The sequence below is a fragment of the Silene latifolia genome, chromosome 1, assembly GCF_048544455.1.
Source record: "Silene latifolia isolate original U9 population chromosome 1, ASM4854445v1, whole genome shotgun sequence".
Classification (NCBI taxonomy): Eukaryota; Viridiplantae; Streptophyta; class Magnoliopsida; order Caryophyllales; family Caryophyllaceae; genus Silene; species Silene latifolia.
In genome coordinates, this window is record NC_133526.1 from 133,998,075 (window position 1) to 134,014,352 (window position 16,278).

The window sequence follows — 16,278 nt, forward strand, 5'->3', positions numbered from 1 at the left end:
AGAAGTTGTGTTTATACATGGAGTTTAGTGGGAGTTACGGAAATTTTTATTAGTCTTATATGTGGATGACATATTGATCATTGTGAATGATGTAAGACTTTTGGAGTATTATAATACATCTTTAATATCCGGATTTATGAAGATAAATCCACATGATATTGGCGTCAATAAGAAGTCTTACGTTGATAAGATTCATGACTAGTTCAATTAAATTGAACATATTTGATTGATTCCATTTGCTTCCGCTGCCGGATCAATTAAATAAGTAATGATGTATAACACTTCATATACCTTGAGTATGATGAATTGTTTTCAAAATCGAATTTAAGTAATCTTTACCAAGTAAGCTATAAATATTACCCTTAAGTGCTTGCAAAAGCATTAAGGAAGTAAAGCAAAGTGTTTATGATGCAATTTTGTGTAAGGGTGTTACACTAGTGACAATTGACAATTGAGATTGCACATGGTTTCTGACAAAACCATAATCAAAACACATTAGGATGGTTAAGATACCATTGTGGCTATGTTAATTAAGAAGTAGATTTTCTAGAATCGTTCTAGGCAATAAAGAACAATGAGAGATATTTATAACAGAAATTGAGTACACATGCAATCATGAGATGTGCAAGAGGATGAGTCCCGCACACTGTGAAAACAGTGGGAGCTATTCTTAGGCTAGAGGACCTATGTCTTGATTGGATATCGACACGTACTCAGAAAGTTTTGTGATGCAAATGTATACATTACAAAGGAAAACGAGTATATAGTAAGGTTGAGTAAGGTACAAGAAATTGATAAAACCTACTAACCAAAGCCTTCTCAAAGGCTAAACATGATGAGTCATGTCATTTCAATTGAATTGAAATGAACAACTACATACAAGAATAAATTAGATTATAAAACATGAAATAGTAATCATGCATTGACTATTCATATGTGGTAATCGCATTTGTCGTTCGAGTTTTTTCTTTAAAACTCTTTTATTATACTTGGTTACATCCAAACAGGTTGTAGGGACAACATTGAACCCCGTTAAAGTGAACAAGGATTAGCATTTTATTCGCCCATAGTCACTTATATGAGGTGACGTCTCGAAGTGACTAGAGTGTGATGCGATTGATGGCAAGTTCAAGTGCCATAGAGTCATGTGAGATGACTAGTCGATCATATAGGCAGACTGTTAGGAACACTTTGTCGGGCAGTGACCGCTTATTGAGTTCTGGCAAATTTATATAGCCTGGTCGTGGCGAGAGCGACTATAGTATTCTAATGAGTCGATTCTTTTGACTAAAGGCTGTTCGCCTAAGATGGCACAGTTTCAGATTAACTTTGATTTGTGTTACTACGACCTTCGTAAATGGGGTCAAATGGGCATATTTTGGGTTATGATGGCTGTGGCTAGTCGAAGGGAATAAGTGCGATAGGAATTGTCCACCCCCTTGTCAGGGTTAAAACAATATCTCAGGGCCACTCGAGGAGTAATGAACTGGAAATGCATGGCCACGCTCGGAAGGTATCCATGGTGGATAAATTCCGGTCAATCAGTTATTCTCCAGATCGAGGAAACCACTCTCGATATGATCACTTGCAAGTACGACCCGAAAGACACCTTGCATTGAGTGGGAGATAGTAATAGGACAAGAGAATTGGTGACGCACACTTGTCGAGGACAAGTGGGAGATTGTTGGGAAATGTGTCCTCAACAATAGTGCGATCACATGATTTAAATATCATTATTAAATCTCATACCAAGAATACGAAAGGGATGATACATTACATATATAGTCAACTGGTCCACACATATCGGTAATGATTGGTCAAGCTAGAGTTTGACATTACTGTCGTGCGACGGTGGTGATCAGTTGATCCCTTGAGGTCACACCTAAAGGACGATTCCCTTAATTCAAAAGGTTAATTAATTGTATACCGATACAGATTAATTAATTCCTTAAAATTAAACAATTAAATTTGTGAGAGAGAATATTGATATCTTATTGTAATGGGATTAAATAAGATTTATTTTAGTAAATAAAATGCTTTATTACTAAAATTGTTTATTGTTTGAGAAACAATAAAGATAAGAATGAATGGTTGATTATAATTACAAGATATTGTGAATTATAATTATATGACCCATTTTATTTATGTGATCAAGTATCACTAGTCAATTTGATGAATGTAATTTAATTAATTTATAAAATGATATTTATGTGATAAATATGCATTTAATTAATTAGTAACATGTATCATACTACATGTGACATATTGTGTGACAAATGACAAATTGACAAAAGAAAATGGTAGTCCATTTTATGTATATATGGACCGAAATATGGAAGGAGTTAGTGGGTTTTGGTTGTTTTATTTTATTAATAAAATGGCATGTTGATGCCTACCTACAACTAGCCTTACACCTACTCTTACACATCTATTTTCTTGTAAAGACAAAAGTAAAAAAAAAAAAAAAAAAAAAAAAGATCATGCATTGGTCTTACTAAGCCCTCCAACCGGTTTTGTGAGGGTTGATGTAGAATTTTATTTCTCTTAATTTTACTTATCATTCATTCATACAACACATGCAAAAGTTCATGTACTTTTCTCTCTTTTCTCTCTTTAATCTTTATCAAAAAGATGAGATTTTAATCCAAATTGTTCATGAAAGATTACTAAAATTATTAATGTAATATATGAGTGTTAGTAATCAATTTTAAGGTAAACCACAATATAAATATCTAGTACATATTAGTTTGTGGGTTTGAGGGATAATCTTGGGTGCAACTAATTGGAGGGCTTCTACTTTGAGGTCATGTATGTTCATCCAATATTGGAAAGCTCAAGAACTAACAAGAAGGAGATCTTGTTGGTGCCCATTTGACCGAAATTCATATGGTGAGAAAATGATTTATTCATTTATCTATTTTAGTTTGCATGCATAAGATTTGTAATTTATTTTATGACTAAATAAATTTGAAACATATAAGAATATGTTAAATAATGAGATATAGATTTCCAACACAAAAACCACTGGAAAATTCGAAGTTTAGCTAATTTTCGTCCAAAAATGACATTTTTATCATAAAAATCACATTTTAATGCCAACATTATATAATATGAACAATAAAATCCATAAATTAACCAAAATATCCTAAATACATTTCAGGACAAGAAACTTTAACATGCATAAATTATTTTCGTGATATATCATAATAACACAAATTTATGAGTTTTATATGTTAATCGTATAACTCGGAAAAACAATAACCGATTTGCATGCAAACAACCTTGTTCTCATGATACCGCTTGTTGGAAATCTATATCTCATTATACAACATATTCTTATATGTTTCAAATTTATTTAGTCATAAAATAAATTCTAGATCTTATGCATGCAAACAATATAAAGAATAAGGAAGAAATTATCATTCTTACATTGATATTTCGGATTATTGGGCACAAGTAAGATCTCCATCTTACTTGTTCTTGAGCACTCCTAAATGGAAGAACAAGGATTTAAGTATAGAATCCCTCCTAAGGAATAATACCCAAGGTAACCACTTAAAAGACTAACATTATTAGATCTAGAACAATATTAATCTTACCAAAAATTGACCCAAAATATTATTTTGCACTCTATAATTTCGGTATAGAGAAGAAGCATTTTTGGAGTTTTTATCTCTCTAATTTCATAAGATGTAGAGAGTATTTTCTAATTCTTACTCTAGAAAAATATTATGCAAAAGTATGAATGAAAAAGATAGAGAAAACTCTCTATTTGGCCCTTGGAAAACCGGTGGGAAGGAGAGGGAGGGAGCCAATGCATGGTGAAGTTTTTCTATCCAAGAAAACATAGGCTTGCATGGCTATGGCTAGGTGTAATTATATTGTTTTCCACTCAAAAATATAACATAATTTAAACACCATACTCCCTCATAATTTTCGGTCCAAATGAGATAAAATGGATTCCATTTTATCTTTGTCAATTTGTCATATGTCACATGTCACATAAAATTGTTATATATTTTTAACATATTAAAAATTAACGTATTAACAAAAGTACATCATAAACAAAAATCGACTTAGTAATTCATAATTACTTGTACAAAAAATTTTACCAATTTATAAATCACAACATCTTGTATTTATAATAATTTATTCATTCAAATGCAATTGTTTCCTTAAACAATAATTTCATCTAAGTAATGAAACAATTCGATTACTTAGACTGTATCTTATTTAATCAAATTTCAATGAGACACGTAAATATTACTTCCAAAATCGTCCGTCAATTTTAAGTAATTTAATTAACCCGTATCGTCATACGATCAATTAAATGATCAATTAAGTGTGTTACCCTTTAGGTATGACCTAAGGGGATCAACTGGTCACCACCGTCTCACGACAGTAATGTCAAACTCTAGTCAGCCAATCATTACCGATATGTGTGGACCAGTTGACATTGTAAAATATTACATCCCACATGTATTCTTAAAATGAGACTTAAACATGTGTTCATCATGATTGACAGTTGTGATCGCATTATTGTCGGAGGACACATATTCCAACAACAATACGTTTTAGCTAATTTTTGCTAAAATAGTCACTATTTATGCCATTTTTACTCAAAAATCCATAAATCATGCTAAAGAAGATCTTTTAATCTAGAAATTTACATACACTCTGTAAATCCTGCATGTGACATAATATTACAAGATCATAGCTTAATTCGAAATTTAACTATTTTTAACCATTTTACTTCTTTTAATCCATTTTTATCTCATAAAAATCATAAATCATGCAATATTAATCAAATTAACTCGACATGTTACACACAACTTGTAAAATATGCATGTGAGGTCATATAAAATTTCCAAGGTGAGAAACTTAGTTTAACTATTTTTAGCATTTTAATTCCCATTTTAGTCATAAAAATGTAATAAAATGACCAAAAATCATTAAAATAAGCAATAAATTTCCATAAATCATAAAAATGACCTAAAACCATTTTAGGACCAGAATATATAACATGCATGGTGATTTCGTGGCTTATACTTATAAATCACAAATTTTTAGTTTTATATGTTAACCTTTTAACTCGGAAAAACAATAACCGATTATGCATGCAACATCCTTATGCTCTGATACCACTTGTTAGGTTCATATACCTATTATTAGACTCCTCTAATAGTGAACTAATTAACTTATTAATTATTTGTTCTTTAGATCTAGTGCATGCATAACAAAATGAAAGATTTATAAGAAGAACAATGTTCCTTACATTGTTAGGTGTTTCGAAATATGTGGGCACAAGTAAGGTCACCTTTCTTCACTTGTTCTTGAGCTAAACATTGTGGATGATCCTCCTAAGACTCCAAGTATAGAAGCCACTCCAATAAATTGCACCCAAGATTAATCCCAAAAATTTCTACTAATATTAACTAGATATGTAGTAGAAATATTACCTTAATAATACTAATGTTCTTGTATTACTACCTCTAGTAATAGATTATGAGTATTAGTATATTTAGAGAGTTTTATGAACTTGCATGTGAGGAAGGTTAGAGAGAAGCATAAGCAAAAACAAGCAAAGACTACAACAACAAAAATGAGCAACAAAAATGCTCATTTTATGTGCCAAAACCGGTGGCATCATCAAGTGTAGGAATCTTTTTCCTTTTGTCTTCAGCTATTGTTTAGAATAAGTAGTGTATAGGGAACACTAGTGTAAGATATAGCATTATAAAAGCTTCATATGACAAGTCACTATCATGCTTTATCAAAACAAACAAAGACAAAAGAGCATCTTGTGCTCTCTTATTTTGGCCGAAATATTGGATCATTTTTGGTCCATTTTTGCCTTTTGTCATTTGTCCCACAAATGCTTATAAGTCATATGTTTAACTATCTTACATATGTAATTATTAATGTAATCATTTAACACTTAAATATTACAATTAATAATATAATATATACTCCACTTTTTTAGTAGTATACTACCATTATATCAACATAAAATGGGTCCCATAAATACTAGTTAGTTAAAATTACAACTTCTTGTAACTTTAAATAACTAATTAACTCTACCTCAAAACTTATATTAATACCTCAACCAATTTAGTAATTTAACACTTAATTACTAAATTAAATCTTATTTAATCACATTACAATAAGACGCAAAATTGCACTCCCATAATTAAGGAATTAATTAATTCGTATCGCATACAATTAATTAAATATCTATTTGGGCCTCATCCTATAGGTGTGACCTAAAGGGATCAACTGACCACCACCGTCACACGACAGTAATGTCAAACTCTAGTTAGCCAATCATTACCGATTAATGACGGTCAGTCGACTGTATAAAGAATCATCCCTCGCGTATTCTTAATATGAGATTTAATAATGATATTTAAATCATGTGATCGCACTATTATTGAGGACACATTTTCCAACAAAAAATGTGAGAAATATTTCCACTAATATGTTAGATGGTTGGTGTGTTACTACTAATAGTAGTAAACATAAAGGTTGTCGTGTGTGGATCCTTTGGAAGCCGAATTTGTTTGATGTTTTGGTATGTCAATATGATGCACAATTTATCCACACAAGAGTAACTGCTAGAGCCTCCCAGCAGCAGTTTTGGTTAACTATGGTGTATGCTTATAATAATAGAATTGGAAGGAGGGATATGTGGCAAAAATTAGGAGTTATTGCAGGACAATGCACTGGGCCTTGGGCAGTGGCAGGTGATTTTAATACAGTTATTACCCCTGCTGAACGAGTGGGGGCTAATACTAAACAAGCTGATATGGATGAGTTTCTTGACTGTATATCTACTTGTGGCGTTACTGATATAGGTGCTATTGATGCATTTTTTACTTGGACTAATAAACAAGATCCATCTACCAGAGTTTTTAGTAGACTGGATAGATTTATGGTCAATCAGGAATGGATGAATCAATTCCCTAATATGATGGCTCATTTCCATCCAGAGGGTCTATTTGACCATTGTCCATGCACTGTGAGCAATGTTGGATTAGGAGATGGCAAAAGAGCTAGCTTCATATATTTTAATATGTGGGGAAAGGCTGACTGTTTTATACCTATAATCACTGAGCAATGGCAAAAGCATTATCCAGGTCATATGATGTTTAATGTCATTAAGAAACGGAAGGCCTTAAAACCTGCACTGAAAAGATTAAATAAGGACTCCTATGCTGATATTGAAAATTCCACAGCAATTGCTGAGGCCAATCTTCATGCTCTTCAAACACAATTAGTTCAGGACATCCAGAACCCTGAACTGCTTCAGAAAGAGTTTGAGACTGCTGCTATCCTAAAGGATTTAACTGTGGCAAGAGATATTTTTTGAGCCAAAAAGCAAAGTCACAGTGGTTAGAAGCTGGAGACAGTAACACTGCTTATTTTCATGGTGCTATAAAAAAGAGGGTTAATATGAACAAAGTTATTCAAATTGAGGATCAATATTTCACTGTATGCACTGATAGCCATAGCATTCAAAATGTATTCCTGGACTAGTATCAGACTCTACTAGGTAGCAATAAACCTACTGAAAAGGTTAGACCTAGTGTGCTCATTGAGGGGAAATATTGTACTCAGGATCATATCCTTCTGCTGAATACCCCTGTTACTAGTGTTGAAATTAAAAAGATATTCTTTGATACACCTGTTGATAAATCCCCAGGGCCTGATGGGTATACTAGTGCTTTCTTCAAGGACAGCTGGGATATTATTGGAGGAGATATTTGTGATGCTATAAAATATTTCTTCATTACTGGTAAGCTCCTTACTCAGATTAATGCTACTAATATCACTCTTATCCCCAAATATGAGAGACCAACTTCAGTTAAAAAATTCAGACCAATTGCCTGTTGTAACATGATTTATAAGGTTATCTCTAAGCTGTTATGCAATAGATTGGCTTAAGTTCTTCCTGATCTTATCAGTGACAACCAAGGTGCCTTTATTAAGGGGAGATCTATTATTGAGAATGTCTTAATTTTCCAAGATATTGTCAAGCTATATAATAGAAAGGCTGCATCTCCCAGATGCTTGTTTAAAATTGATTTGCAGAAAGCCTATGATATTGTGGAGTGGGACTTTGTTGAGCAGCTTTTTCAGGGTTTACACTTTCTTGCTGAGTTCACCCATAAAGTTATGACATGTATCAAATCCACCTCCTTTTCTCTGTGTCTCAATTTGGCTATTTTAAAGGGAAAAGAGGTCTGAGGCAAGGTGATCCTAAAAGTGTCATAAAGAGGATTGAGGCCATATGTAGAAACTACCTATGGGATGACACTGCTGATGTAACACTCCCTCATACCAAGGTGCCTTACCAGGACAACCCAGCCCTGAAAGAGTGTTACCATCTCGGTTACCCGAGGTTAGTACATATCAAAAGCGTCTGTCCTAACACATTTATTAGAAATGCTGAAGAGTATAAATGTTTACATCGACTAAATTCAAATCCAAAACCAATGAAATAAATCCAACAGCTGACAACTACAAAGTCATAACTAATACTCGAGACTGTGATGCTATGACTGGTGAAGACGACTCCCCCATGACTGCCCAAGCTCACCAAAAGCAATACCTGTCAAGCCTGCTCACCATCCCCGAATGGATCACCGCAGATTCCACAAACAACAATAACGGGGTCAGTACCATTCAATCAATATAAGACAAACAAACAATGTAACCGGTTGATCATCCTCCACAGTAACTGACTACACACCAAAGTGTGTAGCCCTGCCGGATTACCCATCGCAACAGGTAATCCACTCCGCCGGTGGGGGACCACAGCCCATCCCCACCAAGTACAGCTTATCAACGAGCGACTAACAATCCCTGTCCCTTAATGTGCACATCCCCTCCCGTGACGGGTTCCACGGAGGGCGAACTAGGGTGTGAAGCCACTCCCGCAAGTGACTCCACCACAATCACACACGCACCACAGCATCACAGCTGTCACAACACCACAACCGTCACAACGCAACCACATCAACACCGTCATCACAACACCCATCCTCCGATGATCAGCAGATAACAACAATTATGAAAAAAAACACAATCTTAATCAATTAACAGTATTGAGTAGGGGAAACTCTACCTTAGCAACAACAGCAATACGGGAAACCGGACAATTAGAATGGCTCCTTTACGAAGTCTTCTCCTATACAATAACCACATAGCACAATTACACATTGCACAATCCCCTTTTCCCAATTTCATATACAATAAACCCTAAGAATAACATAAATGACATGGGAAATAAGGACTTACCAACGGTAGAATGAAAGATTGAACGTAAAGGCTACGACGATTACACACACAGTGGAAGATTAGGGAGTGATTAGAGTATCGTAAAATGATTAGGGTTGCAAATGACGTTTAGAAACTGTTTTTCACAATTAAATAACCCTAAACACTCCCGCATCAAACCGCTGAAATATTACTCGCCAGACCGGATACTTGGTCGAGTAAAGTGTATACTCGGCCGAGTATCCTCTACTCGGTCGAGTATTCATCATACTCGGCAGAACCCAAACATAATGCACTTTTGACACTACTCGGCCGAGTAGGCTCTACTCGGTCGAGTACATAGCTTATAAAAATCAGTAGTATTACAATCTTCCCCCCTTAAAAAGAACTTCGTCCTGAAGTTCACACTCTACTCTAAAACAAGACACAACAAACACAAAAAGACTTCCCAACGAACACTTAACAACACCAAAGAACTACACAAAGCATCACAAGACCTACTATCCTGACTCAAAGTATGACAAAACATACACGCGACCATCTCCTACCCTCCTAAAAAGACAATGGTTACGTCCCCGTAACCAAACATACCTGATTAAAAAGGTTAGGAAAACGTTCTCGCATAACTTCCTCGGGTTCCCTTGTGGCCTCTTCCACATTGTGATTAGACCAAAGTACCTTGAGTAAAACGGTCTCACAGGTTCCTTGTCTTACGGACTTTGCGATCTAGAATCGCTTTAGGAACCTCGGCATAGGACAAGGATTCATCAATCTCTATATTCACCACCTCAAGTATGTGTGACGGATCACTCACATACTTCCGAAGCTGTGAAACATGGAAAACATTGTGGAATCTATCCAAAGCTTGTGGTAAAGCTAACCTGTCGGCTACCTCGCCAATACGGTCCAAAATCTCATAAGGACCTATAAACTTCTGACTCAGCTTGCCTTTCTTTCCAAATCTCATCACACCTCTCATAGGTGACACTTTTAAAAGAACCTTGTCACCTACAGCGAACTCTATGTCTCTGCGGTGCAAATCGGCATAACTCTTCTGGCGATCTTGAGCTGCCCTCATCTTTTGCTGAATCTTCTGAACTTGTTCAACCATATCTTGTACCAGCTGTGGTCCTAAAACCACAGCCTCAGAACTATCATCCCAACAAACTGGACTTTGGCACTTCCGACCATACAAAGCCTCAAAAGGTGCCATCCCGCTACTCGTATGATAGCTGTTGTTGTATGAGAACTCAATTAGATAAAGTTTGTCCTCCCAGCTGCCCCCAAACTCTATGACACATGCTCTCAACATGTCCTCTAAGGTCTTGATGGTTCTCTCCGTCTGACCGTCGGTTGTCGGATGAAAATCTGTACTCATCTTCAAGGTAGTACCCATCCACTCTTGCAGTTCTTGCCAAAACTTGGATATGAACCTCGCATCACGATTAGAAATGATATCCTTTGGTATACCATGTAACCGTACCACATGTCTCCTGTAACCCAACGCCAGCTGCATCTTAGAACAGGTATCTTTCATAGGAACAAAGTGAGCTGACTTGGTTAACCGATCAACAATCACCCAGATCATGTTATTACCTTGCTGTGATCTAGGTAATCCCACAATAATGTCCATAGAGATCGACTCCCACTTCCACTCAAGTACTTCCAAAGACTGAATCTTACCCTGTGGTCTCCTCTGCTCACCCTTAACCCGCTGACAGGTTAAACATCTAGCCACGAACTTTGCTACATCCCTCTTCATGTTTGACCACCAGAAAGTCTTCTTAAGGTCTTTGTAAATCTTGTCACCACCTGGGTGAACTGAATAAGGAGTGCAATGAGCCTCCGACAAGATCAGTCTCCTCAACTCTGCATCCTCCGGAACACACCACTTCCCATCAAAGCGAATACTCCCATCCCTGTGGATAGAAAATCTGGAAACTGTTCCACTCTCCACTCTTGACTTCCATTCCTGAATCTTAGGATCAAGCTCTTGCTTACTCTTAATGTTCTCATACAAGTCTGGCTCTATCGTCAAATCCCCGATGGTATCCCCCTTCCTTATCATAAATATCCCCATCTGAGACATCTCATCTCTTAGCTTCAGCAAGGACATGGTCGTACATAGCGAATGAACGCTCTTCCTACTCAAAGCATCTGCGACAACATTAGCCTTACCCTCGTGATAGATGATCTCCATATCATAATCTCCGATCAGCTCCATCCACCGTCTCTGTCGCACGTTTAGCTCCTTCTGAGTGTAGATATAATTTAGACTCTTATGATCGAAAAAAACCTTAAAGGTTGCCTCGTAAAGGTAGTGCCTCCAAATCTTAAAGGAAAAAACAACTGCACCCAGCTCTAGATCATGGGTAGGGTAATTCTCCTCATATGGCTTTAGCTGCCTCGAAGCATAAGCTATAACCTTCCTTGCCTGCATCAGAACACAACCCAGACCATTCTTTGAAGCATCGGTATATACCTCAAAGTTCTCACATCCCTCTGGCAAAGCTAGAATAGGAGCTGTGGTTAAACGTTCCTTTAAGGTCTGAAACGCCGTCTCACAACTCTCATCCCAAACAAATCTGGTCTCTTTCCTCATCAAGGAAATCATAGGCCGGGCTATGGTAGAGAAATCTTTTACAAATCTCCTGTAGTAGCCTGCAAGGCCTAAGAAACTCCGAATCTCAGCAACATTCTTCGATGATTCCCACTTGGTCATGGCCTCAATCTTGCTAGGATCCACGGACACCCCCTTCTTAGATATCACATGACCCAGAAAAGCCACCTCCTCCAACCAGAACTCGCACTTAGATAGCTTGGCATAAAGTTGATTCTCTCTCAGAGTCTGTAAAACCATCCTCAAGTGCTCCTCACGTTCTTCCTTAGTCTTGGAATAGACTAAGATGTCGTCGATGAAAACAACCACAAACCTATCCAAGAACAGTGTAAAGATCCGATTCATTAAATCCATGAAAGCGGCTGGTGCATTGGTTAAACCAAAAGGCATCACCACATACTCATAATGACCATATCGAGATCGGAATGTTGTCTTTGGAATATCCTGATCTACTATCCTCAACTGGTGATAACCTGACCTCAAATCAATCTTGGAAAATACACCTACTCCACTCAGCTGATCAAATAAGTCATCAATCCTGGGCAGAGGATACTTGTTCTTCACTGTGACACGGTTAAGCTCCCTGTAGTCGATGCATAACCTCATTCTCCCATCTTTCTTTTTCACAAACAAAAGTGGAGCTCCCCAAGGTGACACACTTGGCCGGATATAACCCTTGTCTAACAACTCATGTAACTGTTTCTTCAACTCAGCTAACTCTTTAGGTGCCATACGGTATGGTGCTTTGGATACAGGACCCGTTCCTGGTTTGAGTTCCACGTTAAAATCAACATCCCTCTTTGGCGGTAGCCCCGGTATCTCCTCGGGAAAGACATCATCAAACTCTCCCACTACTAGTATCTCAGCAGCTGATTGTGACTCTACTCGGCCATCTCTCACATGACAAAGAATCAAGGGGCACTTCTTCCTCAAATATGACTTTAAAGTCATCACAGCTATGAACTTTCACTTAGGTCTAACAACAAACCCTCTATAAGACACCTTTATACCCTTTGGACCCCTTAAAGACACTTTCTTTTGTCGACAATCTATCTTGGCATCATACTTACCTGCCAATCCATCCCGACAATCACCTCAAACCCATCCATAGAAAACTCTAACAGGTCTACCGGTAAATCTACCCCTCCAACTACCATAGACACTCCCTTATATAACTTGACACATGACACAGACTCCCCAGAAGGTATGAACACGTCATCCCTTACAATCTCAAACTTCCCCAAGCCCATAGTTAAAGCATGACTACAAGACACAAAAGAATGTGTTGCCCCCGAGTCAAACAAAACAAAAGACGGTACATTATGAACTAGAAAGGTACCGGTGACTACATGTGCATCATTCTGCGCTTCCTACTTATCCATCATCAAGAGCTTTCTACTGCTTTTCTGCCCTCCTCCCTGGACCGAAGCATTGGAAGTACTCAGCTTGGCCGCCGAATCCTGGGTGGCACTGTTGTTCTGGCACTGATAAGATCCACCACCACTGCGGTTATAACTGCCATGGTTGCTATGTCCGCCTCTGCTGCCCCATGATCCACCTGGCCGGTTGCTAACAAAGCTTTGAGTCGGCCCTTGAGAAATATTCCCTTGATAAGCTCCCGAACCTGCTCCGGTCTTGACACTCGTGCAATCCCGCTTCTTGTGGCCTACCCCACCACAGTTGAAGCATGTAAGGTTGGAGATATCACTCAAACTCCAACCACCAGCTTTTCCCCAACCACGATATCCCCCGGAGAAACAAGCCCCACCAGAAAAAGCTTTGGCATGGTTGAAGTTACCCTTCTTGTTGCCCGACTAATTGTGCCTTCCTTTTCTCGGCAGCAGTCCTTTCATTAATTTCTTTTGAGAGATCCACCATTCTCTCAGCTTGGCCTGCTCTCAGGTACACTTCCTTAAGATCGGTGGCGACTCCATCTGGTAGACGGTTCATGATCTTGGCAGACAAACCACTCTCGAAACGAAGAGTGAACCCCCTTTGTCCTAATTGCATGTCCTCGACATAACGAGACAACTCTAGGAACCGGTGATAGTACTCGGTGACTGTTATCTCCTCTGTCATGGTGAAGGAATCAAACTCAGATCTCATCTTGTGTTGGATATGCTCCGGCACAAACTGCTCCCTCATGGCGCTCTTCAACCCTGACCAAGGAATAGCCCCCAGACCCTCAGGCACTGGCATCCTCCTTGACGTTTTGCCACCACACGGCAGCTTCGCCTCTCAGGTAGTATACTACCTGCTCAATGATCATATCATCGGGACAGTTGACCACTTTCATGAGACTTTCCATCTCACGGTGCCATTTCTCGAGCAACTTTGGTTCCCCAAAACCCTCATATGTGGGTGGGTTGAAGCGGGCGATTATGATGCTAAGCTGAGTGGCATCTACCGGCTTCTCCGCCCCCTTTCCCACAATCTTAAGAGCCTCAAGAAGTGCATCTTGTTGCTCAATCATACGAGCAATCTCATCAATGGTTATCTCAGAAGTTTGAATTTGCGCGGCAGTTCTTTTAGGCGATATTTTGAGCTGATAAGAGACCAGAAATGTAAGCACAAAAGCCTACGGCTCAAAATGTAACAATATTCCGCCAAAGAAGCACTCGGCCGAGTACCAGACAGTACTCGGTCGAGTAAGGACTACTCGGTCAAGTGTCACCGATACTCGGTCGAGTAGTCGACTCCAGTAGCCGACCTCAAATTCACAAAACGCATACTAGGTAGAGTGTAAACAACACTCGGCCGAGTATGCTCTACTCGATCGAGTATGCCTAAATACTCGGTCGAGTAAACACATCCAGTAGCAACTGCTGCTTACTGCCAAACAACACTCGATCGAGTGCCTGGTTACTCGGCCGAGTACCCCCTACTCGGTCGAGTACCTGCCCTGCTCGGCCGAGTCATGCTAAACGAGCTACAAACAATACATAGTATCCTCTTATCATGCTTTCTACCCCAACAAACAATCATATATCAATAGGAATTCGAATGCCACATAATAAACATGTAATCATGTCAATCATTCACATGCTAAAACCGTTTCACTAAATTTCACATATTTATTCCTTCTACTTCGTTTCAGTTCTCAATATACTTTTACGAATCCACATACACATTCATTATCACCACATGTTCCAACCATGGGCCTTCACATACATGCACATATACGACACAACTCTCAACACATTTCCCCCCGTGACCGGCTCGAGTTAGTGAGGGCCAAATTGCGACTCCGGGACGTCTCTCGAGTCCTCGCAGTAGCTCCAAACAACTCTCCCCGGGTTCATTTTATTTAGACTCCCTAAGTTCATTAGGTTCATTTGTTTTAGGTGCCGGAATCTTCGGCTCTGATACCACTTTGTAACACCCCCTTGATACGTGCATTTTATATAGTCTTTTTAGCCTATTTTATGCACGTATTTCTACGCTTTTATCGTGGTTTTATGCTACGAAATGCCCCGTATATGCTACTTTGGGTTATTTTGTCTTAATTGCAGGAATGAACCAGAAAGTAGCGAAATCAAGTCATTTACCGTCCATTTTGCATGCATTTGGAGGAAGAGTAGATTTGGAGCGGGAAATATTGCTGTCTTGGGATGCGTGAAGCTATTTCGGGAGCTAAGAGGACAAGTCAAAGACCAAACTACAAGACCAACACGAGCTGGAACCAGGAACCACTCGATCGAGCAGTTTTTCTTGGTCGATCGAGTGAACAGACGGAGGAACTGTTCGATCGAGTGGCCAACTGTTCGATCGAGCCTTATCTGTGGTCGATCGAGTGAACAGACGGAGGAACTGTTCGATCGAGTGGCCAACTGTTCGATCGAGCCTTATCTGTGGTCGATCGAGTGAACAGACGCAGGAACTGTTCGATCGAGTGACTTAACTGTTCGATCGAGCAGTTACAAGCTATTGGGCCTCTATTCACGTGAAGTTTAGATTAGGTTTTATGTTTTACACTATAAATAAAATCTAATAGGAGGTTAGACGGGACTTCTCCTCTCTTCCCTTCTCCTCTCCTTTTACTTGGTTACTGTTCGATACACTGTTGCTTTGCTCTTTATTCCGGATCATTATTTCAGTAACATTTCTTCCGTTTTCTCTCTTAATTTAATGTTTATTTCCCTTTTAATTCTTGTTCTTGTTTATTTTATAATGAGTAGCTAAATCCCCCAGTATGTTAGGATTAGGGAAGCCGTGGTAGCGATGCTTTAACTGTATTAAATAGATTAGCCTTGCGGTAGGAATTGTATTAGGCAATTTAATTGTTATCCGGTCAAATGAATGCATGCAGGAGACCATAAATTTAGTTAACCCCGACCTAGATCGAAAGATTGGAAGGGAAGGCTTGCTTAATTACAATG

The 16,278-nt window shown here is 38.4% G+C and overlaps 1 protein-coding gene across 1 annotated transcript; it reads left to right on the forward strand.

Annotated features, from left to right (window-relative positions):
• Positions 1 to 6,646: 6,646 nt before the first annotated feature.
• Positions 6,647 to 8,247, forward strand: LOC141656435 (uncharacterized). The gene is made up of 4 exons (XM_074463322.1): positions 6,647 to 7,351; positions 7,444 to 7,521; positions 7,618 to 7,795; positions 7,946 to 8,247. The coding sequence occupies exons 1-4, from the start codon at positions 6,647 to 6,649 to the stop codon at positions 8,245 to 8,247; spliced, it is 1,263 nt and encodes a 420-aa protein (XP_074319423.1).
• The last annotated feature ends 8,031 nt before the right edge of the window (positions 8,248 to 16,278 follow it).

Excerpts from the sequence above, each read along its gene's own strand:
- LOC141656435 (XM_074463322.1), top strand. The coding sequence starts at position 6,647 with ATGGTGTATGCTTATAATAATAGAATTGGAAGGAGGGATATGTGGCAA. Across the intron at positions 7,352-7,443 it reads TCCTAAAGGATTTAACTGTG|AGGGTTAATATGAACAAAGT; the intron begins GCAAGAGATATT and ends GCTATAAAAAAG. Across the intron at positions 7,522-7,617 it reads ATAGCCATAGCATTCAAAAT|GATCATATCCTTCTGCTGAA; the intron begins GTATTCCTGGAC and ends TATTGTACTCAG.